Consider the following 27,623-nt stretch of genomic DNA (forward strand, 5'->3'; position numbering starts at 1 on the left):
CCAACATTGAAATCAGATAGTTCATTCAGAAACCTTAGCTCTACCGCTCTGTACTCGGAGGTGCCCTCTTGTGGTCTGGGTAAGGTAATTAGCATCCAGATGACACTGCCCATTGCTGGCTTGAGGTACAGATCCAGAGGAGGTTACTGCTTAGTGGCCAACCAAAGAAACACAGTGAACTCCAAGAATAATACTCAGATTCAACATTCTGAAAGGAACATTGATACCCATACTTGACAAGTTCTAACCACTTTTTAAAAAAAACATAAATAAGCAAATAAAATAAATGTACAAGCTAACTTCAGGGACCATCTCATTTCCAAGTCAAATTTACAAGGTGGAATCTTTGTAGACTGGTGTCTGGTGTGGAATAGAGCTCCCATTTCCTTTGGATAAACGTGGCTGGTCGAATCCTTCAGCTGAAGAACAGGTAAACCCTAATCACTGCAGATCCTACTCAAGGGACCTGGCCAGAGCACTAATAATCTCAGGCCATACATGGGGACAGTCAGCGCACAGGCATCTACTGATGATAACCGTAATACCAGCACTCATTTGTCAAATACATGACAAATATAAAAGTTAGACAAACTTATCCTTGGGGGGAAATTATACACATACTTTTCCAAAGCAGCCTGGTGAAATTATCTTTGTCGCAAAAGCTGAAGCAATATAAACTTGGAAGGCAACAGGTTATGAAAACCCTGTAAATTTATGTTTAGGCTTCCAAACAATATTACCCTTCTACCCTTTTCCCTTCTCCAATAAAGTGAAACACAAAGTCTGAGACTTGAGAATTAAAGCCACAATCCTTGCCAAAATACCAAATTATAATCAATGCTGAAGGCTTTTGGCACCAGAAACCTTCCAATGCTCAGACAGGGTCTCATTAATTCTTAAATAGCTACCAGAAAGACAAAGGGAGAGGGCTGCATTTATACATCTTACAGAAGAGGAAGAAGAGATGAGTTACAGTTCAAAGTCAGATTGTAGTAGAGAGAGACACACAGACACACGGCGGGGGGGGGGGGGGGGGGGGGGGGGGAGATACTGGCCAAACTTGCTGGTTTTCTGTCAGGCAAGTTCAGAATGCAAACTGGAAAGCTTATCAAAGTGGCTCCTTCCCTGACAGGAGCCAAGAGAAAGTGTCTCAGACAACACAGGCACATTTTTGTGTCCTTGTCAAGGGGCTGACCTTGTTCAGGAACAAAGGTAACTTAGGGACAAGATCAATATGGGCATATTGACTGTGGAAACTTATTTTATACTGCAAAGACTGTATGTAAACCAACCTGATAGTGTTTTCAGTAGTCTATAAATTACTTTCACTAACAACCAATCAAATCTATTTCCAACAGAATTAATGACCAGAGTGGAGAGCACATTTCTAAGATTTTCAGAACACATGCCCCAAACAGCCCAGATTTCTTGACCTGTTGGCTATGGCTCAAGGAGACTTTTCCCTCCATGAGAAAATGGTGTGTTGACTCAGGACTGGGGCTGCAATCACACCTTACCTTCTTAACCTTGTTTTTCTTCTCGTAGGTCTCCGACAGGGGTTTTTTCTTCTGCTGAGTTGTCTCTTTGGAAAATAAATATTCAAATTCGCTTGTGTCCCAAATGTTAGGTTCTTCTAAGGAGTCCCACAAGGTCGGTGAGGCATCTTGGCTTTAAGAAGAGAGAAACAGTCAGGGATCAGAGCCAGAGCGGGGTGGACGGTGAGCCATGAGCTCGCCTGGTCGTTTGTTTCTGGCTCTGTAGGTTATCTTCTCAGCAGACTTTCACGGTGCACCTCACTCCCGCAGTCCTCACATCTGAGGACACGCTAGGGGAGGCCGAGCAGGCCGGGGGTATGGTGCTCGCAGGCACCACGCACACGGAGGAGGCTCCGGTGGTGGAGCTCCAGCCTTGAGACAGCCAAGGACGGCGGCGCCCGGGCCCCGCGCCCGGGCCCAGGACTGGGAAACAATAATAATAATAATAATAATAATAATAATAATAATAATACAGAAACATGAGCGCGTGCCCTCACTATCGGGAGGCCGAGGTCTGGTCCTGCACAGGCGCCTCGGCTCCTGGCCGCCCTCCTCCCGTGCCCTCACTATCGGGAGGCCGAGGTCTGATCCGGCACAGGCGCCTCCGCCCTGGCCGCCCTCCTCCCGTGCCCTCACTATCGGGAGGCCGAGGTCTGGTCCTGCACAGGCGCCTCGGCTCCTGGCCGCCCTCCTCCCGTGCCCTCACTATCGGGAGGCCGAGGTCTGGTCCTGCACAGGCGCCTCGGCTCCTGGCCGCCCTCCTCCCGTGCCCTCACTATCGGGAGGCCGAGGTCTGATCCGGCACAGGCGCCTCCGCCCTGGCCGCCCTCCTCCGGCCCGGGCTCACCTGCGCTCACTGAGCTGGATCCGCGTCCAGTACAGGGGCTTCATGGGGCAGCGAGGCTCCACCGCCGGCTTCCGAGGGCGCGGGGCGGCCGGGGCGGCGGGCGCGAGGACTGGTCCCGGCGGGGGCGGCGGGGGCGCGGGCGGGGGCGGCGGGGGCCCCGCGCTCACGGGCGCCGGGGCCGGCGGCGGGGGCGGCGGTGGGGGTGGGGGCGGCGGGGGCGGCGGTGGGGGAGGAGGCGGCGGCGGAGGAGGAGGCCGCGCGGCCCCGGCCCCCGTCCCCGGCGGGCCCGGCTCCGGGGGCTCCCGGGCCTCCTCGCGGTCCGTCTGCACCCACACCGTGCGCTGCGCCCGCGGGGCGGCCGCGTCCTCCTCGGGGCCCCCGCGCACCGCGTCCTCCTCGGGGCCCACGCACGCGTCCCGCCGCCGCGCTGCCCCGCCGCCCGCCAGCTCCCGCCGCAGCCGCTCCACGGCCTCCTCCAGGCGGGCGGTCTCCGCGGCCTGCTCCCCGCGCAGGCGGAACAACCGCAGCTCGAACCTGGCCTGGGGAGAGGGAAGCGAGTTACCCGCGAGGCCTCCGGGATCCACGGCCACCCACATCCCCGGCCTGGGCCCGGACTCCCCACAGCAGGGGCGGCTGGGCCGTCCACCCGAGAGCCAGGAGGCCGGGCCGTCCACTGGAGAGCCACGGTGAACACGGGAGGAGGCCGGGCCGTCCACCGTAGAGCCACGGTGAACACGGGAGGAGGCCGGGCCGTCCACCGGAGAGCCACGGTGAACACGGGAGGAGGCCGGGCTGTCCACCCGAGAGCCAGGAGGCCGGGCCGTCCACCTGAGTACCACGGTGAACACAGGACGAGGCCAGGCCGTCCACCCGAGAGCCACCCGAGAGCCAGGAGGCCGGGCCGTCCACCGGAGAGCCACGGTGAACACGGGAGGAGGCCGGGCCGTCCACCCGAGAGCCAGGAGGCCGGGCCGTCCACCGGAGAGCCACGGTGAACACGGGAGGAGGCCGGGCCGTCCACCCCAGAGCCAGGAGGCTGGGCCGTCCACCGGAGAGCCACGGTGAACACAGGAGGAGGCTGGGCCGTCCACCCGAGAGCCACCATGATCACGGGAGGAGGCCAGGGGTCAGGACCACAGTGAACCACCATGATCACTGGAGGAGGCCAAGGGTCAGGACCACAGTGAACCACCATGAACACTGGAGGAGGCCAGGGGTCAGGACCACAGTGAACCACCATGAACACTGGAGGAGGCCAGGGGTCAGGACCACGGTGAACCACCATGATCACTGGAGGAGGCCAGGGGTCAGGACCACAGTGAACCACCATGAACACTGGAGGAGGCCGAGGGTCAGGACCACGGTGAACCACCATGATCACTGGAGGAGGCCAAGGGTCAGGACCACAGTGAACCACCATGAACACTGGAGGAGGCCGAGGGTCAGGACCACGGTGAACCACCATGAACACGGGAGGAGGCCGAGGGTCAGGTCTATGGTGAACCACCATGATCACGGGAGGAGGCCGGGGGTCAGGACCACGGGGAACCACCCTGAGCAGGAGCCTGGCTCTGCCTCCTGGGGTCTGTGGGTTGGGTCGGCGGTCTTGGCCCGGGCTCCTCGGCTCACGGCTGGCGCTCCACCACCCCAGCCAGCGCCACGTCCCGCATTGGGTTTTACAACCAAATGAAAACCCAAAACTTTCACTTACATCTTTCGGGTTGGTTCTGCAAAAAGAAGCTGTAAAGGATAGAAGCGGGGCGGAACGTCTCCTGGCGAGGGGCGGCTGTCCTGGGCGTGCCCACCTGGAGCACCCCTGCCCCGCGCCCTTCCTCAGGTCGTAATAAACAGGTGCAGGCCTTTAAAACACGCCATTTCCTTCTACCTACGTTGCATTTTAAACTTCCTTTATATGGAAGCAGCCTTGAAAGCGCTTATTCCTAAAGTTACCTGGAAGGGATCGAGAGCCACAGCACCGCCTTTACTTCTGTGCCCCAGTAGAGAACCCAGGACATAGGGGGGCCAGAAGAGCTGGGCGAGCTGTCTTAAGACAGGCCTTAACTGGCGGCCGCTCACACCTTCCTTCACTCGCCCACACCTACCAAGAACGCCCAAGCATGTGCACACTCCCAATCCTTTAACGTGGAGAAACCGATCATTTCCAAGGTTTCTTAAGATCACTTTTTAACTATTTTTCACGAGGTTCAACTATTTTCCTAGCTGTAGCCAGCTCTGGGAAAGCGTTCTGGAAAAGTTCAGGCACTATCTACTCTGTGCTAGGCATAGAGGCCTGGGTACAGATTTTCACCACCCTGTTCCTATCTTGGCTTCACTACTTTAGGCAAAGAACACGATGTTCACAAGCTTGTGTTTTCTCAAGTACAAAGTGAGGATTATCACAAGTGATTGACATTAGGCTTTTATAAAGGTTCATTGAGATGCTTCCTGCAAAACATTATGTTGCATACTATGTCAGAGCATTATTGTATTCAGAATAATTCTAAACAAATCATTTCTCTTTTATTTACTGTTAGAAATTCTTAGAAATTTTCAAATACTGTTCCCTTTGCTGAATGACAGGCATAAAACTGGGAGAGGGAGAAGGACAGAATGCAGTGAAAAAAAAATCCAATGTATATATCCTACAAAATTAAGTCAAGTGAGGGAAGAGGTCGACAGGGGAAGGATGGGTGAGAACGTTGAAAGGTGTGTCACTGACCAAGATATACTGCATTCATAAACTGCTTTGTAGAGTGGAAATTCCCTTTTATAAGTACTTAAAGATAAGAAAAAATAGGCACTGTATTACAAATGCAGACATCTACCCATCTTCATCAGTCCTGCTACCAGTTTCCTGAAAGCAATGTCAGGTTTTATCCAAATATATGTGTAAGACCATCTTTGTTTTACTATGGTGCCATCTCCATCTCGTCTCCCGCACACCCCACCTCCATTTCCGCCTCAGAATGGCTCACCAGCACTTGAATTCCATTCTATGACTAGCTCAAGTCTGTTGCCACAAACCAACTCTTGGCTCATGCTCGGTACTAAACTTTCTCCCAAGATTAAGATCTATGGGGCCAAGCCTTTACTGTCTTCAACTTCCTGAAGATAAGAGACAGTTGCACAGACAAGTTCCATGGAGAACTTTTCCCTCCATAAGACAATGGATTCTGCCTGAAACACCCCTTAACCAAAGACTTAAGTCTGTTGATATGGATTCCTGTATATAAATTTGGGGCTCAGATTTAACGCATGCGTTTAGTGCAGGAGGGAAGAGTACAAAACGGGCAGGTTTCTTCTTTTTATCATGGGGAAACTGGGGAATGCTAGAATCTACAGAGCAGCTCTGAGAGGCAGAGGAATTCCTCTGTGGAGCATCATGCAGGGGAGTTTGCAGGAGAGTACTGGGTAAGTCTATCTCTGCCATGATCTTTCTCAGCACCGGACAGATCAGAGGATGGGGCCACACTAGTTCACTGTAGCCCCCACACACTTTTCCACTCAATGCTCTGCCTTGTTCTTGCTTCTAAAGCAGGCTAAGTGAACACTGTATGCCTCAGACTCCTTTAGTTCCACACTGGACACAGGCTTGTGAACAGTGGACAATGCAGTTACAAACCTTCTCTTCATTTTAGATAAATATTCCTTCAGACACATGAAACCTGTTGAGTTTCCATGTGAAAACTGCTGCTTTTCTGCTTTGATCCTAAAGACACCATTTGAAGGGAGACAGGTGGTGAGATTTGACATCATTCCAGTCTTCCCCAAGTTGTGCCTACCTTCTTATACTCATAACTTGACTCTATTGCTTTTATCTTGAGTCAAATCTCTTCCCCACTCCAATATTCTGCTAATCTACATCCATCTTCTTTCTAAGCAAAATTTAGACAATTTTTGAGAGGGCAACTCCAATTAAATTATTATTTTATTTCACTCTTTTTTAGTTTCATAGGATGGCTGGCAGTCTAGCTCCTCAGCAGAATCACTGGGAGAGCTTGACAGGAGCTATCTCAGGCTGGCAGGCCCATTCTTACAGATCCCCTCTCCCACACCTAACAGAGCAGCTGGGACAGTGGGACACCTCAGAATCAGTGGGTTCTTGTGTCAGTTCCTGTGATTTGAAGAAGCCCTTCTTCATGCCGGTAAGTTCCAGTTAGAGAGCTAGTCTTTCATTTCCCACATGGAGTGTACCTGCTCTCTACAGCACACAAGGCTGAAGTCTCTACAGAATACTCAAGGTTCTCCAGATTTGACCTCTGCCTACTTCCATACACTTTCCTTTGTTGCATCCCTTTGATCAACCTTTCCGTCCCCCTACCTGCTCACATTCTGTTTCCTCCACCTAGAAAAGTTTTTCCTCCATTTCCACTTAGTAAAATGTCCTATCCCATTCACCTGAGCTTTTTCTTGATTCTTCTTGACCTTCCATCCTTTGTCTGTTACCAAAGAACTTTCTAGGTTCATACTGCATGATAGTCATTCATGTTTCTCTTCTTCACAAATCTACCTGCTGCAGGCTGCTGGGGACCACACCTTATTCATATTCAGACTTCCAGAGCACTCCATACCTCCTGGCCAGTTAATGATCCATAAATGCTTGTTGAGTTGAACTGATTGAGTTCTTTCAGCTTTAAGTATAAAATCTACCTTGTGTCTTTGTGTTACCCCTCCTCCCATTATGACTGAAGCACCAATAGACACATACAATCAAATAGATTTGGTTAATTTCATCTTTGACACTGCAGTGCACAATACAAACTTTAAGATCTTATTCTTGTTAATTATTAGACATTATTAATGCATGGCATACTGAAAGCTTTTCTGACCTGTTTCCTACCTTTAATCCTTTTCTTTTCCTGACCATTTCAAGCTCAGAAAATCCAGTCTTTAAAATTAAAGTTTCTTTAAAAGTTGATGATGACTATATTTTTTAATACTTGGAAATAATTAAAGCAGATAAGTTCTCTCCACCATAAACTCAAAGGCTATTCCCACATGCATAATAAACTCTCTAGCAGAACTGGGAAGTGATTCTAATCTGATTAAGAGTTGGGCTCAACACACCTCCTTCAGTTTCCTCTGGGGCTGGCTCTCCCTTCCCCTACCAAATCCTCATTATTTTTTAATATCCTCCACATTACCACTGCTCAGAGATACCATCGAAGGAACACATTGTACTGAATCCCAAGCATGAGGGGAAGACTTTTGCTTGTCTGGTCTCTACCAGCATGTCTGTCAAAGGGAGGTGGAAAAGTGCCTACTGAGGAAAGACACCCATGTTGGTGCCAAGCACTGTGGAAAAATTGTCCATTAGCATCTTGTTATGATGAATATTCTCGCCCAGAGACACTGCCAGGCCCAATAAAGTCAGATTACCTGCAGTACAACTTGACTATGCCAGTCTTTTCCAGGGACTCTTCCAAATTGTATATCCCTGGGTTGGGGAGAGATTGACAACTCCTGGGGGGATGAGTGGAAGTAAATTAAACTCAGCTATTTCAGAAGAGCACAGTGCGAGCAGAAGGAATGAAAGGGAAAGAAAAGAGGGCTGAGCATGTGAACTACCAGAGGGCTGAGATTCAATTCTTACAGAATGGTCAGGCAAACCCAGAAGGTGGTGGTTCTGTGGTTTTGGCTGTGGATACCTGGTTCTATCCCATTTTGATTGGGAAGACTGCACAAATACTTCAACAGCCCCACATTTAATTGGCTTACATTTGCCACTGTAAAAACAAGTCTCTGGTCATGAAGAGAATGGTTTTGATGACAGTGCCATAAATTAACAATCACTGGTTTTGATTAACTATGATCCATATTTTTTTCTTATCAGAAACAAAAGCATATTAAGTTTCAATCAAAAGGGTATCTCGGGGACATATAGAAATATGAGGTAGAGCTGATATATCATTGTACTTAGAACTTACGAGGAGGGATAAAGAAACAGGGCGAGAAGAAGAAGTAAGGTGAAAACTATGATAAAGGTGCGTGGAATGCCAGGAGTATTAGGGGTAGGCCATGCTGATGCTTAGCAACGCGGGGTGTGGAGGGAGGGTTGAAATCAGTGGACTGAGCACACAAGCACTGTGTCGTCATCAACTCAGTGAAGGTGACCTTTGGGGAATATGTTAACCTACTAAGAACCCACAGCTAGAAAACTCAAAGGGATGTGCATCCTGTTTGACACTACAGTTTCCCCTACATTTTTATTAGCATAGTTGTATGAGGGGGTTTCATTGCGGTATGCCCATTATATGCATAAAATATGGTTTGATTAGATTCCCTCTGACAGTGTCCCTCACCCCATTCCCCAGATTCCCAAACCAGTCTCAACAAGCCTCACGGTTCCATTTTTATGCACGTCTGGGAAGTATGTTGATGAGGTACACACTCCCTCACCCTCTCTGTTCTTCATACCTCGTCCTGCTGGTATCCATACACTCAACAGGAGCTGATTCACCTTCCTGAAACTCATTTGTTCAAGTGCATGCTAGCTGTCAAACGAGTTCACCATGGAATTTCATCCTTCTACACTGTATTTCATCAGACTCACTCCCTTGCTTACTCTCACTTTTCCCATCCCCTCTACCCCTGAAAATTCACGTTTTTTTCATATATTTTTTATTGTAATTAATAGAAGGGTTACATTATATTCACCAGATAGAAGGTGCATTAATTCACATACATTGATACCCTTTCTCATGTCTTGGTCCCCATTTCCCCACCCGATTCATGTTTTTTTTTTTTTATAATACCATTCTGAATTCATATCAGATGACTCCCTAACTCAATTAATAGTGAGTAAATCATAGTTACACCAATTATAATAATGACTCATTATCTACCACTTATTGGCTCATACTGCTTGTGTACCATGTGAATGCAGAGAATTCTGGCAACAATCTGAACATACTGGTATCAACAAACTTTTTCCAGATAAAAGACAAACATATAGAGACAGATAGGAGATATATACTCTAGGCCCAGTGTTCACCATTAACCACCCTCTTTTTTCAGAAAAGAGAGTATCAACACAAAAAAATAAAAATTCTTCCTTATCAAGATTTTATTTAAAATATTTTCTCTTCATCTTTTTGGAAAACAGGTGGAGGCATTAAATAAGAGATCTGAGCATTTTCGGTGCCTGGGCAAAGTCTACCTCTGGGTACCTCAGCCAGTAACTACCTCCTCTGGGCTTAACACACAATGTTCGGCTCTCAACACTAACATAAATAATCTCACAAGGTCAGAAAGTCTTACGAAATGCTCTGAAAACACACTAATGGCTGTCCATGCCATTCAGATAAAAAGATACATTATTTTTGACAGGTTTTAAGTATTCAGAAAAAAAAGCAAACTTTCTAAATAAGTAAATATAACTGTGGACAGTCACCAAAGAAAGTGGAAACGATGTAAACCAGGAAAGAAACGTTAGAATCTAGACTGAAGCTCTTCTTTGGGATTTAAAAACAAGACTGTAGTCAGAGTGCATTTTGTGAAATGAAAGGACGATCATGATCCATGGGGAATTTTGTAACATTTTCTTCAAGTTACTAATATCACCAAGTAGAGTATAAGTCACAGATTGGATATACACACTGGGATATCCTGGAAATTATTTCCAGACTTAATTTTTCCAAAATGTAATTCTAAACCTAATGAGCAAACCAACACTGTACATTTTTAGGCCATGAGTCAACATACTAATTCCTTCTCTAGTGAGAACAGTCTTGAATCTCAGGCTGTGTTATCACTATGAGAGCAGTAGCTGGTCCAGTGAAGTAAGCTACTCCAGAGGGCTTGGGGGCTTAGGACAACGAGGTAAGACCCATTCTAGAGGGCATGGGTGCTTAGAAGCAGAGGACGGTACACCCTGGGCCTTACAAGTGGTGACAAGCTGGGGTTCCCAGGTAATTGCAGCCGTCATTTTGGTAATCCCTCTGGATGGCTCGTGCACCTGTCCAGGAAGGGGCCATGAGCCATCTGCACAGTGGCCTGTGCTGGAACAATGTTGTGGTATCATGCGGAACTCAATTAAGTTTCCTTACACACTCCCAGCTTTTGGCTTGCAGTTCTTTTCCTTTATTTCAACAAAGTGGACATAAAAATGAGTACTGAGCAAACTGTGCAAAATTATCAGAGGGAGCCAGTTGATTTTTTTTAAAGCCAGCTGTGGAGCACTTTTTGTTGTACAAACAAAAAGTCTTAACACATAGGACTTCAGGACTGCTGACCAGAAAATAGTTTCTATATCTGCCTAACTCTCTGGTAGCAAATGACACCCTAGTGTCCCTCTATAGAGCAATGCTTTCATCTAAAGCAGGCTGACTGTGGCCAAGTCCTCTTTACCCCTGAGATGACCCCTTCACCGTCAATCAAGAGCGAATGAACACCTGTGACATGCAAGAAGTGAGGCACACTTGGCCTCCTAGCTGAAAATGGTAATGTATTCATCGGTTACATCTCATTTTCAGAACAGCCACAGTGAGAGATGGTACAGGTGCCATAGTGCATTTATCATTTTAGTATGAACTGCAGAACATCAAGACTACTGCAGCAGACTTGGTTAGCCAGGCATCCCGCGCCATCAGGGCTGCTTTCGTCACATCAGCCCAGAATTGCCTGCTCTGAGATGCACACATCCATCACACATCCATGTGGCCATCCTGAATTTGTTTCCCTGAAGAAGCCAGGAGGTATTTGGCTTCCTGGCTTCATTATCTGAACAGATGATCAATGGCGTGTGCCCAGGCCATAGCCACCTTCTCCTTGCCTCTTCAAGTCTTTCCTGGGATTAGTCACTTGATAAATCTGCCACTGGATGGTTTTAAATTATAGGCCAATCGACAGAGAAAACAAACAAGAAGGTTTATGTGTTTCTCATTAGGCTCTGGGTTCTGGCCTACAATGCTTCCCCTACAGGAGGCTAAAAAAGGAAATGTCTTAAATTTCCAAAAGGCACATTCATTGTATAAGGCATAGATTGAGATGCTAGAAAATTGAGGATAGTCTTCTTTAAGAAATAGGCCCAAGGAGAAATAGTTTCTGCTATAATCTGAGAGTCCGATTCAGATAATAGGAAAAAAAAAACAAACCACAACTAAAATGGTCAGAGAACCTGGCTTTAGTTCATCATATGATCACCACATGAACTTAAATTTACTTCCCATTCCTGGCTCTTATTTCTTCTTCTGTCAAACATTCAGGTCAGAAGACCTGGGACTTTGCAAATCAGGTTTCTATGGACTCAGAGGTAAGTCCTTGGATCTGCAAACACTCCGTTTTCATGTGATGGTAAAAGAATATATAACCATAAAAATGACTGCTTCTAAAAGCTGCACACTAGGGTCTTGATAGTTTATGTGCATCTACAAAATGTGACAATGGAACAAGAAAACTTGCTGAGATTTGGGAGGGGGGAGATGAGGGAGGGTCATGGATGGGAGAGTCTGGACAAGACACCCTGCACGTATATATGGATGTGTCAAAATGCAATGCTTGTTTTAAAAATGGAGAGAAACCTGCACACTGGTTTTACACTAAACCACATCTGGATAATGCCAGCATATACACCATATTGGTGGGCAGGCTTGTTTCTATTTGCAGTTTTTCGAATACCAAATTTTCTCTAAGATCTATTAGAAAGTGTTTAAAAATTGTTTCAATGATTAGGAAAGCTGAAACTCCTTCTCACTTACTTTCTCCTTCTTGCCTTCTCCCCCTCCCCCTATCCCTCCCTCTTCCCTCCCCTATCCCTCTCTTCTCTCCCCCACTCCCTCTCTCTTCTCCCTCTCTCTTCTCCCTCTCTCCCTCTCTGCCTCTCTTCCTCTCCTTCTCTCTCCCCCTCTCCCCTTCTCTCCCCCAGAAGACTATGGTCTAGATTGGCCCTATTAGAAAAGCAATGGGGTGTGGCTAAGTGATAAGAGTACCTGCCTAGTTAAGTGCAAGGTCCTATGTTCAAACGTCAGTACTGGCCTACACACACACACAATTCCAAAACTCTACAGAGACAGTTTCCTGACTTCAGGGCATCAATACCTATCATGTTAAGAAACAGTTTTGGCAACGTGTCTCAATGATTTATTTGAGCTCACAAGGACCTGATGCAATATTTAAAAACAGATCTCTTCTTTGTGTAAACATGGATTACAAAAAATGTAAATCCCCATCTAGGTTTATTTTTTAAGTAGGGATTTTAATTATATATTTATAAATCTAGAGTGCTCAACGCCTTAAACAGTTAAGACAGTAAGTGGGACCTGGCAGAACATTTGTTCTGGTCACTAGATGTTTAATGAGTGTTGGGATATGGAGATGGGATGCGTGTGAAGTGACATTCCAGGAAAACGCAGACAGAATGTGGGCAGGATCAGACCTCATTTGACGGGGACCTTTTCTTCTGGACTAGAAAGAAACTACATTGTTCTTTTCCTCCCTCTGCCTTCCATTCAGCTGTATTTCTTCTGATTGATACTGATCTCTATAACCTGTGCCCTTTGAAAGGATAACTGTTATAAGACCCAGGGTTTTTTCCCTAGTAAATGGGAAATATGAATTTAAGTCAGTCTTACTTCCTAGCAGATCATACATAGGACAGAATTTACAAAAGCTACCAGCTTTGTAGATTAATAAAACTAGAAAATCAGCCATGGATACACTGCATGTTTTACCAGCATGGAGACAGTGTATTTTACCAGCCATGGTTACATTGCAATGTATCCATGGCTGGTTTATGGAACAGGTTTGCCAGCTACATAGATAATATTTGCCAGGTAATATTGTACCATACCTACTTTGTGAAAAACTGAAGTGGCCCACGTTTCTATGCCAGGCATCTACTCTCAATAATTATACAACACTCCAAATATTTAGATCAGTAGGAATTTTAGCACTGGTCCATAACCTTCCATCCACTCCACACCAGCCCAGCACACTACTGTTTACTACACGCCCTTGATCACAGAATTAGCACCACATCTGAAGCTGATTAGGTTGGCTGAGGTGTTTCAAAGAAAGGAATTTTGATTTTTATGAAGATTGGCATGAACATCATTTTTATTCATCCAAATTTGTTTTGTTACAACATACTCTCCCTTCTCATGGGGCTGGGAGTTTGGCCTAGTGGTTAAAGTGCTTGCCTAGCATGCATGAAGACCCGGGTTCGATTCCTCAGTACCATATACATAGAAAAAAGCCAGAAGTGGTGCTGAGGCTCAAGTGGTAGAGCTCTAGCCTTGAGAAAGTCCAAGGACAGTGCTCAGGCCCTGAGCTCAAGCCCAGGAATGGCAAAAAAAAAAAAAAAAAAAAAAAACAACAACATACTCTCCCTTCTCTACTCTAGTCCTCACAAGAAAGTCTGTTTTCTTCAGATTCTTTTTTTTTTTTTTTTTGCCAGTACTGGGGCTTAAACTCAGGGCCTAATCACTGTCCTTGGGCTTTCTAAGACTAGTGATCTACCACTTTAGCCACAGCACCACTTGCAGCTTTTTCTATATAGGTGTACCAGAGAATCAAACCCAGGCTTCACGTGTGCTAGCTCAAGTACTCTACCACTACATCACGTTCCCAGTCTCAGATTCTCTTTCTTTTGTTAATTTGTTTTTTTAAATGTATTTTTTAGATATTCAGATCAATGCAACACAGGTAGGACTAAAGTGCAAAATAAAATACAAATATGATCTACTTCTAGGAAAACACTTAGTCTAGGATTAAAATGAATAAAGGAGAAAAGCTCTGTCTGTCCATATTATTCATTGAAAAGTTAGATGTAGAGAACTTGTTAATTCTGTAGCAGTATCAAAATTCTCTACTGTCCTCAGTAATGACATTAAAAAATCTTTTTTCTATAGGTGGTACTTGGCTGTAGGTCTGAGGAAAATACAAACATAAAATCTCTCCAAGAGGCATCACTTCTAACTGGCAGACAGTCCCTCTGGTTTGCTAGGTAATTGGGTGGTCAAAGAGGGAGAGAAGCTGTCAAAGCTCAGTATTTGGTCTAAAGTCACAGTTGAATCAATCTGGCCGTTTATTTTATGTCATATATCTAGAATATTCCAGCTCAGAACTATAACCTACCTACCAAGCTCCAATGATAAACCCTGTGTAGAGTCCTTAACCTTCCACTGACAAGCAATGGGGCAGAGAGACTACCTTCTGGTCTTATAAAGGAACAGATCTGAGGCTGAAGTATTTGGAAGGCATAGTCCTGACTCTTCTCCAGTGGGTTCGCAGGTCCCCCAGGACATGTGTTCCACTGTACTCACGTGTGTGAACACATTACCTCTGAGCACGCTACTTTAGACCTCAGAAGCCTGTCTCCGTAGGGCCCTTTATTATGGGCTGGTGGGATTTTTCCTTCCCATCGTTTACAACTAGGACACCTCTCTACCTCTGGGAAAACAAGCTTCCACGTGGCAGAAGGGATGGGACAGCAGCCTGGGTGGACAACTTCAGCCATGAAGCTTCCTTCAGATGGTCCCCATGGCATGGTCTATCTAGAAGCACTGTACTATGAATTCTGTGGAGACAGGATTTCATCACTGACAGTAAAGGACAGCCAGCAGCACTGACCGAGTCCTTCACCTGCAGCCTGAGGATCCATTTCAGTGGAACTGTAACAGAAGCCACTGTTAGGAGGACTTCCTCCATGTCATTAACGTTTGGGAACTCTGCCCGTGGGAGGGGATGGAAGCTGGATGACTGAGGATAGGAAATCTGTGTATAGAAATGATGGCAGGCACCTGCCCAATCAACAGACCAATAAATGAGCACAGGTGGAGAAAAGGTTCTGGATGGCGATTAATGGAGAGGCCAGGTAAAACGGGCACGTGTGTAGGCATTCACGTGTGTGAACGTGCATGTGCCTCTGCATGTGTGTGTGCGCGCGCATATGTGTGAGCTAAAATGCAAGAGGAAAGATAAAGTGTCAGTGGCTTACATTCATCTTCAAAAACATAGCCAATGGGGGCCGGGAGTTTGGCCTAGTGGTAGAGTGCTTGCCTCGCATGCACAAAGACACAAGTTCAATTCCTCGGTACCACATACATAGCAAAAAGCCGGAAGTGGTGCTGAGGCTCCAGTGGTAGAGCTCTAGCCTTGAGAAAGTCCAAGGACAGTGCTCAGGCCCTGAGCTCAAGCCCAGGACTGGCAAAAAACAACAACAACAACAACAAAAAACAAACAAACAAACAAACAAAAAAACCATAGCCAATGGGACCTCCTGCTTTCCTGCCCCACGTCTGCTTCTAAGGGACACGAGATCCTCTGTGTGGATCCTGCCTGACACAACCACCACCACTCCATCCGGACCAAGGGCGAGGTGCTTAGCCTAGTTTTCTGCAACAGCCTCGTCTAGTGGCCCACTGTTATTCACTGCTAGAGAGCAACTGCACAGATATTAACCCCACTCGTTTTGAATGACACCACAGTAAAAGTAGACTCCCATTTTATGGACAATCGATAACCACAATCTTAAGAAGCGTCAAGAGGGACTCGGATGCCTCAGATCCTGAGGTCGCCTCATGGTCTCACACGCAGCAGAGCTGTCTCCTGATGCTGGCCAAGATTCAGAAGTAGGATGGTCCTGTCTAAACATTACAAAGTACCTGGCTTGCTGTCAGAGATCTCACTTTAAATGGCCCAAATTGCATGATAAATGGTGTGAAAATTTTATGGTCCTTCCGTCAGGCACCATAATTTACTCACATAATGCCCAGTTAGAAGAACCAAAGGGAAACATCTCACCCGGGCAAACAGTGCAGAGGCAGGCCCTCTGACACGCACAGGCCGAAGAACGGTATGGATCCAATAAGAAAGCTGCTTCCACGAGTGAGAAAACAACCTCTTGATCTTGCAAAATGTTTTTGGACACCTAAAGGCTCTTTTATTACTCTGGCTGATTAAAATGAAAAGTCTAAATGACTAAAACGTTCTTTTTGATGAGTTTTTGCCGTGAACTATGGGCCTTGCAGTCCAGTGGGACTGGAGCCCTTTGATCTGGGCACTCACATAAATTCAGAGTCATAAAACATCATTGGATTTGATTTTACTGGTGCGGCTGATGTTGCCAGATTTGTAATACAATCTTGCTTTCTCCTCCTTCAGCTGTGAGCCAATCCACTATTGCTTTACGGCAGGAATAAAGGAATTCCTATTTGTTTTTGGTTCTCAAACTTCAAGACTGAGCCCCTTTTCTAAAAAATCACAGCACTGTGTTATACTCATCAAGACCTGAACCAGTGCCACTTTTGGGATGCAGAATAAAATCCCAAAAGGAGAAGCCCATTCTACATGATAATAATTACAGATTTTTCACTACGTAAGGCAGAAGTGATAGGGTTGAAGACAACAACACAAGTTCAAAGTTGGAAAATGAGAGTCAGATTTAGAATTTACAGATTTCCAGCAGGACTAACTGAAAACAGATTAGAAAGCCAGAGTCTCACAGCTTAGTTATTAGTGAGTGGCAGCCGGTCATGTCTCAATTTTTAAACCTAATTTAGAAAAAAACCCTTGTATTTGTGGTAAAAAGTAATGGAAATATTTAATATTAGCTTAGTAAAAAGGTAAGCAACAATAGAAACTAGATATTAATTTATCTTTCCTACTCTTCTGGTATATTACCCCATTATAGTATCATATTTCTTTAACTCCTAATTAAGAAATGAAAATTTTACTATATAGAATCCATTAAGGAGTAATAGTGCAAATACTATTCTAAAATATCTATATTCCAAAGAACGATAGTGCTTCCCAGTTCATTTTATCTAGTTCAGCCTAAGCTACGCAATGATACATGTAATACCTTACTATGCCAGGGAATACTAATTTGAATAAACAAATAATTTATATTTTCATGGATTTTAAAGATTAAAAAATGTGTCATCAAGATCCCTCTAAGTGACACAGGACCTGTGTCATGAGTCACCCACGCATGCACCCTGCATGCTCCTAGGGTTGTGTCTGGCCTTTGCAGCAGCAATCCCTTGTCCCCAGTTTAAGTCTCCAGTGACCAGCTGAGCGCACTGAACAGGAGCACCCCCCTGCCTTTTGATGGGATGCTACCCGAAGTCACATCAAACAAGTTAAAACATGCCAAACGCACAAGTGGATCAAGCCTGCAATCCTCCTGGCTCAGGAGGTTGAAAGCCAGCCCAGGTAGGAAAGTTCATGAGATCCTTATCTCCAATCAACTATCAGAAAACTGCAAGTGGAGCTGTGGCTCAAAGTGGTAAAACACCATCTTTGAGCAAAACAGCTCAGGGACAGCTCCCAGGCTCTAAGTTCAGGCCCCATGATCAACCAAAATAAATAATAATAAAAGCCTAACAGGATCAATTTCATGTAATTCAACTTACAAACTTTCACCATCAAGTTTGGAAAAAGGTCATTATTATATGTTTTATCAGTAATTTGGAAGCTGTTTTACCATGTTCTCATGCTGATAATGACAAGTGGAGCTGTACCACCCAGAGGCCCTAGCAGTAACTGTCCTGTGTACACGGTGTATGTGGGGTTCAGATCCAGCTGGCAAGAAAGCACATTCCCATGTCGTGCAGGGACAGGCACTGTATGCCATCGTCACCTCTTCCTGAGTGGCATGGCATACTTCCCCTCCCGCCTGGACGACATTTGCCAGGTATCCTCTCCACATCCTCCCAGGGTCCTAGACCTATCTCCACAGCCACAGCGCAGGGAGAGCTTCCACTCACCCCTCCTGTTACACACTCCTCTGCACACAAGTAAGCAGTTGCTCCCATTGTTCTGAGAATGAAATGGGGGAGTAGAACTTTGAAAAGACTTGTGAGGCCTCTTGCCTTCCACCACTGCTGTGTTTTAAAACTACAGGGGCAAGCTCAATCTGTAGAGCAGCACGTAAGCAAACCAGTGTGCATGTGTGCGTGTGCATGTGTGTGTCTTATCACCAGCATTTCTTTAAATATGAGGGTTGAATGTACCTGAGTACCTCACCTGCAGTAACTCCTGTGCATAAAACCCTGCTTTCTTACACACATGTGCATGCACAAGTGCACAAACACACAAGCCAGGCAACAGCACTGTACTGTCTGTCACTCACTATGCTCAGGCCATGCAGACTTCTGTCAAGTACTTCAAACCCCGAGCTCTTCCACACCCCTGACATGCTGTCATGGTGCAGCGGGTGTGCCCAGCAGGAACTTAATCTACAGGGGCTGAAGGAGTGGTAGGGACACTTGAAAACATTTAAAACTTTGTATGTGCCACTCCTGGGGCTTCAACTTAGTGCTAGGTATTCACCCTGAGCCTTTGTGCTCTAGGCTGGTGCACGACCCACCTTCCAGCCTTTGGGTGGTTAATTGGAAGTCAGACTCTCAGCTTTCCTGACTGGGCTGGTTTTGAAGTGTGACCCTCAGATTTTGGCCTCCTGAGTAGCTGGGATTACAGGTGTGACCACCGGCACCAGAAACTGAGGCTCCATGTCCTAAAGGCTTTATGTAGGTGGCTCTTTTCGTCTGTCACTTAAAATGTGTGTGTGTGTGAACACAGACATCTGCACAAGCTGAATTGCAAAGCAGATTCCATATTACATACCTGCATTTACAAGATATACAGATTTTTCTGTGTAGGCTTTACCATGTGACAAACTAAATTGGAGGGTGCTTTTTTTCCTTTTCCTTCTTCTTTTTCTTCTTCATATGTTAAAAGCAAAAGCTCTGTGCTTGTTGTTGCTGTTGTTATTGTTTGCTTTTTGTTTTTTTAAAGCTGCTTCAATTATTAGAAGAAAATCTGCTTGGTGGTTCAAGAGAAATAGAGACATGCTGACCCCTAGCGGTGAGCCTGGGGAATGACTTCCACAGTAAATATCCCCTGCGGAGAATCCCATAGCTTTCCATACACACTTCTCAGTGTTCTGTTTTCTAAGTTTTTGTGCAACCAAGGATAGCTTCATATTTTATATTAAGACTTTTACCACACTGACATACAGCAGCTCCTGAAGATGAAAAGAAATCTCTATTTGTAGCAGCAGAAAAGCTAAGGTTTGACTCATTTCTTAGTAGAGATTAAGACCTGAAATTAACCAATTCCATGAAAGAGTGATAATTTTGAAAGCTAACACACAGTCTTCCATTTAATCAGTCTCTGAGAACTATCGGGTACTTAGTTTAAGGTGTCTGTTGTTAGTTGGCCTTGATGATGAAAATTCTGTTCTTTCAACTGAGCAGCAAATCTTTGAGAAAAGAATCCATGTGAGGATTAAATATAAAGACTCGGGATCTATGCTAAGCGTGGTGCCTGGCATATGGCAACATGCAACTATGTTGGGAGCCATCGTCACCATCACCACTGTTACTTTGTGACATCCTGTCTAGAGCACGTCTCATGCTTGGCAGGTGCTTAGTAACAACACGCAGCATGAACTACAAACACAGGTACACGTATGATATCATACATGTGTCACACAAACACAATTACATGTATGATGTCAGGGCGGGGTTGTCTCTATAGGAAGAGCACTGGAACCAGAGCGCAAGGGAAACAACTCATACTGCGTTAGGGAAAACAACTTCCAAGGACTATATGTAAACAATAAAAAATTTGACTATCCCCTCTCTCCCTCTCCTGCTTTAAAAACAGAAGACTCCTTTCTCCAGTAGAATCAGAGACATTTATGGTGTCATCATCAAAACTTAGGACTAGGTTTATTAAACACAGCACCTGATAAGCCCTGCGTCTACTGGTGGGCGCAGGCTGCAAGTGCCAGCTCATCAAATACTTCAACACAAGAGGAATATTCCCTCGTCAACACAGAGCAACGTTTAGATAAACAGTTCAGTAGAGTCAGAGAGCAGTACCTGCAGATTTTCAAGTTCTTCTTTGTGTTCCCTCTTCAAGTGCAAAATAGCAGCTTGGTATTCTGTAAGATCACAAAAGAAGCCAATTACAAAGGTGTACAAAGTGTGTCATCTCCAAGAGCCCACAGACTCCCCTACATCCCAGCATTGCTTCCTGGTACCCAAAGGCCCTGCTAACCAGTGAGTTCAGCAAGAAGAGGCCAAGAAGGTGCATTTGCCCAGTGAAAGTGTCAGCACCAAGCCAGACACAACCAGGAGCTCAGGGCCTTTTTTGAACAAAACAGGACTGCAAAGAGCCCCAAATTAAGACAAGAAGATACAATTTTTAAAAATAACAGGATGACTGTGTTCCAGATAAGGACTGACTCAGGTGTTTGTCTTCAAGGAGGAATTCAAAGTTTAGCCCCACAGAGAATAAACAAATGTGTTAAAAGCAGGAAATAAATGAGAACTTCTTGTGAGATCAGAGACTGTTTTATAAAATTACCATGCGAATGTAAGACTACTTATGCATCTAGGCCTGGTTTCGATCTTGAGATCACCGCCCAGGAAGTCACTGAGGCTAGGAGAGGGGAAAACATGATTTCCGGTCCAATTTTCATCTGAGTCTAACATGATTCCTCAAGTCGGTCAGTCCCCGGGGAACCACTAGAACTATGGGGTGGCTGGGAAAGCACAGGCAGTCAAGACTGCTTCTGGGAGAAGGCTGGGCGGGGTCGCCACAGGACCCCCAGCAGGAAACTCCGTCCCCATGCTGCAGAGCAGCACAGGGCAGGAGATTCTCATCTGCCTTCTGTGAGGTCTCCAGAGCTTGGAGGAGATGTGCCTTAATCAGTCCCTTAGGAGAAGCAGCTCATGCGCGGAAGGGCCTACTGAGCCCTCCACGGCACATTAGACCATCTCTAGGTCACTTAGAACAACCACTCCTGCAGAGCTAGTTACACTGCTGTTCTTGGAAAGCACTGAGTCCTCGCTTGGGCCCATGAGTTAGCTAACAGCAGGAACAGAGCTTGGCACCCCTCAGTTTTGCATGCCAATCACTTCCAGGCTGAAAAATCCAAAACTACAACCCAAATAAGCCTCTCCCTTTTCTAAGCTGATTGCATGAGGTATCCTGTTACAGTAATGAAGGCTAACATACTAACCCTAGGAACATATGAATGAAAAACTACAAAAGAAAGCATATGAGGATATTGCTGAAAGGAAGAGAATGGTAACTTTTGGGAGAGAAGGAACTGAATTGTGATTGAGCAACATCGTCTTACATTCATGCTCATTGGAAAATTATCCTTCAAGCTGTGTTTTACGCAAGTTTCTTTGCGCATATCTAGCAGTAACATTTAGGGGAAATGCTTTTGTTTTATACAATATTGCTAGTTTTCTGGTGTATCATTATATAAGCACAAGAGAATCTGTAGATTCTTAAGAATCATAAAGCAATTTAGGAAGTTAGAGCTTATTATTAAGGTTGAGTTCTAAACCAGGTGATGAAATATCTAAACCCTAATCAATCCCAAGCCTCTCCAAAGCCATCGAAGGAGTTTAATTAAACTAGCTTTCTTGTAAAATTGATGCATTTGGGGAAACACACTTATCTTCTGAATAAAAAGTACACGGAGTTTGTTTTGAAATTATTCATTTTATGTCAATAGTACCTCTAAGGGTGTGATGCTGTGGTTATGACTAATTTGTTAGTGTACTGATAAAGGTCATTGCAGAGACAACACCCAGCACTCCATTATTCATCTCCTTAAATAAATATATTTTGCCATTGATACCATAGCTACAGGTGGTAGGAAAACACTCCCATCCTAGTAAGGACGACAAAACAATCTCTGGGAGGTGTGCAGGAGGACATGAATTCCTTTTTGGTAATAAAATACTCACTTTGAGAGCTCCAGTGAGAACTCAGGAAACATTTGAGTTTCTTAGAAAATCTTATCCAATTATTTGGCATACAGACATGAAAGGCTGATGTGTTAATGAACAAATACTTCTTTGGGACAGAGACTACTTTCGATGGTTTCAGTGCGGCTGTGTGGCTCGCTCTGCCAGTGTACCATGAGCCGACGAGAGGCAAAGGAAGACTTGAAATCTGATTTCACAGCTTGGTTTGCCTGCTACACCCCGCTCTTCATATCTGAACACATCCAGCCATCTGCTCTTCATTCCACATGGTCCCAGGGAGAGGTAGGCATGCACACTAAGCCCTAGACACAGAGGCAGCCAGCTCAGCCTGAAGGAGCCCAGAAGATCCTCACAGCTATGTACACCAGTGCTTTAGCATGGAATACTACACAGTATGGCTAGCGAATACATATGATACATGTCTAATTACAGTTACTACTTACAGACGTACAGCATTTTAGAAGCTCTAAATAAGGAAAACAACACAGACAGACTTGGGCTTAGGAAGACAAAAAATATCGTGCAGACATAACTATATTTCTTTTTGCTTAATACCAAAAAGTGTAACTGAAAACAGCAACTGAGTCATATTTCCAACAAACTTACAGACTCCTTTCTACCTATGTAGTTTTAAAGATCCGTCAACAAAAACAAATGACCCAGAAACAGCTTCAAGAACAGTACACACCTGGGGGCGGGGGGGCTGCAGTACCTGTTCCCTTCACTAGGTGGCAGTCCCCACTACCCCTGAAGGATTTGTCCAGGGGAGGAGAGGAGGCTGCGCCAGCCCTGGACAATCAACTCTTTTTTTGAAAGGCAGGTCTGTGTGGACATGGCGACTGGCTGAGAAAAACTAGAACCATTACAGCACATTTTAGAAGTTCCAAGTGGACCAGCAGCCTTCCAGCTCTTACAGGTTCACATTTCTTGGGTCTTGGAAACCAAGAAAACATACATATATATTAAAACTAATATGTATATGAGGATGCACAGGCAAACACATGCATGTATGCACAACACATTATGTAGATGTACATACATACTATACGTATATATGCTACATATCAAATGCATATTAGACATCATGTGCATGTGTATGCACACATTATATATGTTCCCCCCATCACCTACATGTATGAACACATATGTGGTATGCATACTTACAATTACTTTTAAAAAGAACTTTAAAACAAGCTGGAGCTGGGCACAGAGACTCACGCCTATAATCCTAGCTGCTCAAGAAGCTGAGCCTGAGCTAAAAAGTCCCTGTGAGACTCTTATCTCCAATTAATCACTCTAAAAAAAGTTCATCGATTAATAACAAACTCACTAAAGTGGATGAAGAGGGAGGCTTCCAAATGGATTTTTATTATTTTATGTCTTTGGATAGTAAGTACATATAATCATGAAGTTGATGCAGCTAACATCATACATGACAAATGACAGTCAACACACATGACAATCTAAACATTATCATGCTAAGAGATATACAGTACACTAGTGTCAGAAATTGACAAGTCAAACAAAACAGAATGAATGGAGACCTCTCAAAAATTTGAAGAAATATGATCATATTGGCTGGGAGTTTGGCCTAGTGGTAGAGTGCTTGCCTAGCTTGCAGGAAGACCCAAGTTCGATTCCTCTGTACCACATAACATAGAACAAAGCCGGAAGTGGTGCTGTGGCTCAAGTGGTAGAGCTCTAGCCTTGAGAAAGCCCAAGGACAGTGCTCAGGCTCTGAGCTCAAGCCCAGAACTGGCAAAAAATATACGTTTAAAAGAAATATGATCATACAGACTGTGATCTCTTTCTATAATGTAACTAAAGTATCTTAATACTAAAAGAATAGACTAAAATTGAGAAAATTAAAAAGCAAAATCAGCAAGTTTAATTCTGAACTATTATAAGGGCAAGAAATACATGTTCTCTGAAATTTTATGAATAGTATCTACCACATCATGGACCAATGGAGAAAACCCACTATGTCAAAATATAAAAATGGCACAGAAAAATAAACAAAGCTTCACCCTTAGTTTTGCTTTTTAAAAAGAAGTGTCTCTTCACTAAGTAGAATAGGAGGGAACCAAATTCAGAACATTTTTTCAAGAACTTTTAGCAGCCTTCAGATGTAACAGTGAGCTTGAGGCAAGAGTAAGAATGGTGTTATCTGCTTGTGCAGGAACTGATGGGGGGGTGAGTGATGGGGGGGCACAGGTGAGCCCAGGGCCATGCTCTGCTACTGGAATCCAGTACATACAACATGCTTCAAGTCACAGGACATGTCTGCAAACATCAGACATGGTCTGTAACACCTCGTGTTACCCTGGCCCAGGAAGACACAACTAACACTGTCTACAAGTGTCACAGCATACTCTGTCATGGCAGGTGTGCAGGGCTTGGCAGACTCTCGCTCCTGCACTCCAGGAGGATTGCTTTCCTTCCATTTCGTCACACCAGGGACCACTCACAAATGTCAGAGAATTAACTATCTCACTTACAAATGTCAGAGACTTAACTGTCTCTTGGAGGAAACAACCAAAGAAGGTTGGCAAAGGGGAACAGTACAAAGGGCTTCCACAAAGTCTGAAGAAATTAAGGTGAAATATTCCCAGGTAGATGGTTAATAACCAGGCACTAAATTTAATTTCTCTATTTTTCAATTATTTTGAAATTACCTATGATTCTCTCCTGTAAATAATACATTCAAAATTTCACACACAACCATATCTGTATATCTGCACACACTTATATGGATCCACACTTGTATGTGTATACACATATAGAAATGTACATATACACTTACATATACAAACACACGTATGTCATATGTGTATATATATATATACATACTTTTCACATACAAATAGTCTTAGCTTGATAGTCACTGAGAAAAAAGACCGCCTACCTCAAATCTCAAATAGAGTGAGCACACAAAGTAGTAGAGGAAAAGTGGCATTCCTCAGGGCACATGTGAGTGTGAGCTAGCTTGGCTGAGCGTCAGGGGAGGGCAGTTCCCTGCTCTCCCACTGTGTCCAACTGACTTACCCACACACAGAGCTTTTTATGTAAGGCTGACAGCATGAGCCTCAGAGGACAGCGCTGAAGGTCAGTCTCTAGAGAGGCACGTGAAAGTCAGCCAGATTTAACTGGAATGAGAGTGTAATTCTCTCCTAAACCAGGCCAGACAAGCACCCTCGAGCCCAGGCCACCTGCCCAGGTTTCTATGGGAGACAGGCACTTGTGTGGCCCACAGGGTGGAAAAGTACTCCAAACTACAACATAATTCAGTGTCCACGGCTTCCTGCCGGTATGTACAGGAGATTAACTGACAGCACCGTTAACAGTTCAGAACTGAAGAAATGGAGTTTTGTGGCTCTGTGTGTGTATTTGTGCGTACATGCTGTTTTCAAGACCAAGCCTCTCATTTTTAACATCAAAGATGAGAATGCCTACAGGACATTAGAGAGGGTGGCGGGGAGAAAGTCGAGGACAGAAAATGTAGTAACGACTTCTCAAGTGGACATGGGGTGAGGTCGGGTCCCACCATGAGGACTCAGCCCAGAAAGGGTGCACACAGCTGTCTGCTAACCCGGCTCAGGACCTGCAGAAGGCTGTTCAACACATGAAACAAGAACACATGCTTAGCTATGCTCAGCATGTACTTCGGGGACACAATTTCAGTGTACGTATGTCCTGTGTCACAGCATGCCTATAAAGCTCACACCTTACTGGACATCTTGCATGTTATCTTGTAATTCGTGATCTCTGAGGATTCTCGGTGGGAATTATGTACAGCAGGTAAGGGACTATAAAAACTGAAGACCACAGGGAACACCAGGGTCAACTCAAATCTTTTGTATAATCAGGAACACATTTCCATTTAACATGTATTTATTTTTTTTTGCTAGTCCTGGGCTTGAACTCGGGGCCTGAGCACTGTTCTTGGACTTTCTCAAGGCTAGAGCTCTGCCACGTGAGCCTCAGCACCACTTCCAGCTTTTGTCTATGTATGTGGTACCGAGGAATCGAACCCGGGTCTTCGTGCATGCTAGGCAAGCACTCTACCACTAGAGCAAACTCCCAGTCCTTAACTTGTATTTTTAAAGAATATGGATTTTGTTGTGCTTGTTCCTTAAGTTTACTTTTTCCTCTAAGTAATCTGATACTCCTAGGAAACTGACTTCCTCATAACTAAGTTGATGAGAAACTTCTACTTTCCCAAATAAACAGGGTGAATGATATGACACTAAATGAAATGAAGACACAACATGCATGCACACACACACAAGTGGACATATATATACCTTAACAAACATGCATGTACATACACACACACACACACACACACACACTTTCCCTTTATGTTTAGGGTAAGGAATACATGAGCAATAGCATACATAGAGAAATACACTCACTGATACTGACAAAACAATGGACAAGTTCTATGTAGTAGAACTGGCCCCAGAATCAGGTTAATGAGAATTAACTAGCTTGCTTGCAAAAGCCAACCCATTTAATCCCTCAAATCCTTCATTCCAGTGGCTTTCAGTACTGTCTATGTATTAAAATAACCTGTGGAGGTTGAGAAACCATTCATGCCTAGAGGTAGACTTTGCTGGCACGAGTTGATGCTAGGCTCTGAGAGTGTACAGAGCTCTCCAGGGAGATTCTAATATGCAGCCAAGGTGGAGAACTACCATCTGTATTTGTCATCCTCAAGGAGAGAGGTGTGGGAGGACACAAGCTACCTTTCCATTAGTCGGCTTACACTTTCTTCCATCCAAGATGATGGAGCCACAACGCCACCTTTGCATTAAGACAAGAACTAGTGTAGAAAAACCAGATCTTCCTCGTCTCACTGAAGTTTCCCAGGAATTCCAGCATGTATAAATAATGTCAGAATTATATATAAGTGACCCTAGATGGAAAAGGAGTTAGAATAGGAAGATTTTTAAGGTCGTCTCACTTCATTAGCAAAGCCCATCAACTCAACTTTTTATGATACAGCAGGTAGGCAGCATGCACATGTTCAGCAAAGCCCAAGGTCATGGCTCCCTAGCATAGACAGTCCCTGGTCAGGAGACTCAACCCTCTTCCCCAGAAGCCCTGGTGAAGTTCAAAGCAAAGTCCTGACAAACCCTAGCACAGAAACCAGGGCTTGTGAGGTTTCTGCAAAGACTCCCTCTATCTTATCAATGACAGCCAACAAGAAGTCATTCTCAATAGTTTAGGATTAGTGTGTAGAAAAAGTCACTTTCCCATTCTAGAAAAATAATACAACCGCTAGTCTTCAAATTAAAGTCAGTTTGAGAAAATACAATTGAATAAAAGTAGAAAAGTCAAATAATCTTAAAAATAGAATTTTAGAGGCCACTTGAGCCAGCTCTCCTTTCTCAAAATACTTACAAGAAATTCAGATACAAATACCTACACAAACTGACTGCTGTGCTTTGTGGCACAGAAGATCGTGGGTTCATTTTCAGAGGGGCGCACATTTTATGG

The 27,623-nt window shown here is 44.8% G+C and overlaps 1 protein-coding gene across 1 annotated transcript in view; it reads right to left on the bottom strand.

Annotated features, from left to right (window-relative positions):
• The window catches only part of Fmn1 (formin 1), a 138,616-nt gene that overhangs the window by 94,238 nt on the left and 16,755 nt on the right, over positions 1-27,623 (bottom strand). The window contains exons 3-6 of the mRNA XM_090357796.1: positions 20,214-20,275; positions 2,665-2,921; positions 2,383-2,544; positions 1,518-1,668 (exon numbers count right to left, since the gene is read on the bottom strand). Of these exons, the coding sequence (XP_090213922.1) occupies positions 1,518-1,668; positions 2,383-2,544; positions 2,665-2,921; positions 20,214-20,275 (632 nt within the window). The remainder of the gene's footprint in view (positions 1-1,517; positions 1,669-2,382; positions 2,545-2,664; positions 2,922-20,213; positions 20,276-27,623) is intronic.

Source organism: Megascapheus bottae, chromosome 25, assembly GCF_031878675.1.
Source record: "Megascapheus bottae isolate mThoBot1 chromosome 25, mThoBot2.hap1, whole genome shotgun sequence".
NCBI lineage: Eukaryota > Metazoa > Chordata > Mammalia > Rodentia > Geomyidae > Megascapheus > Megascapheus bottae.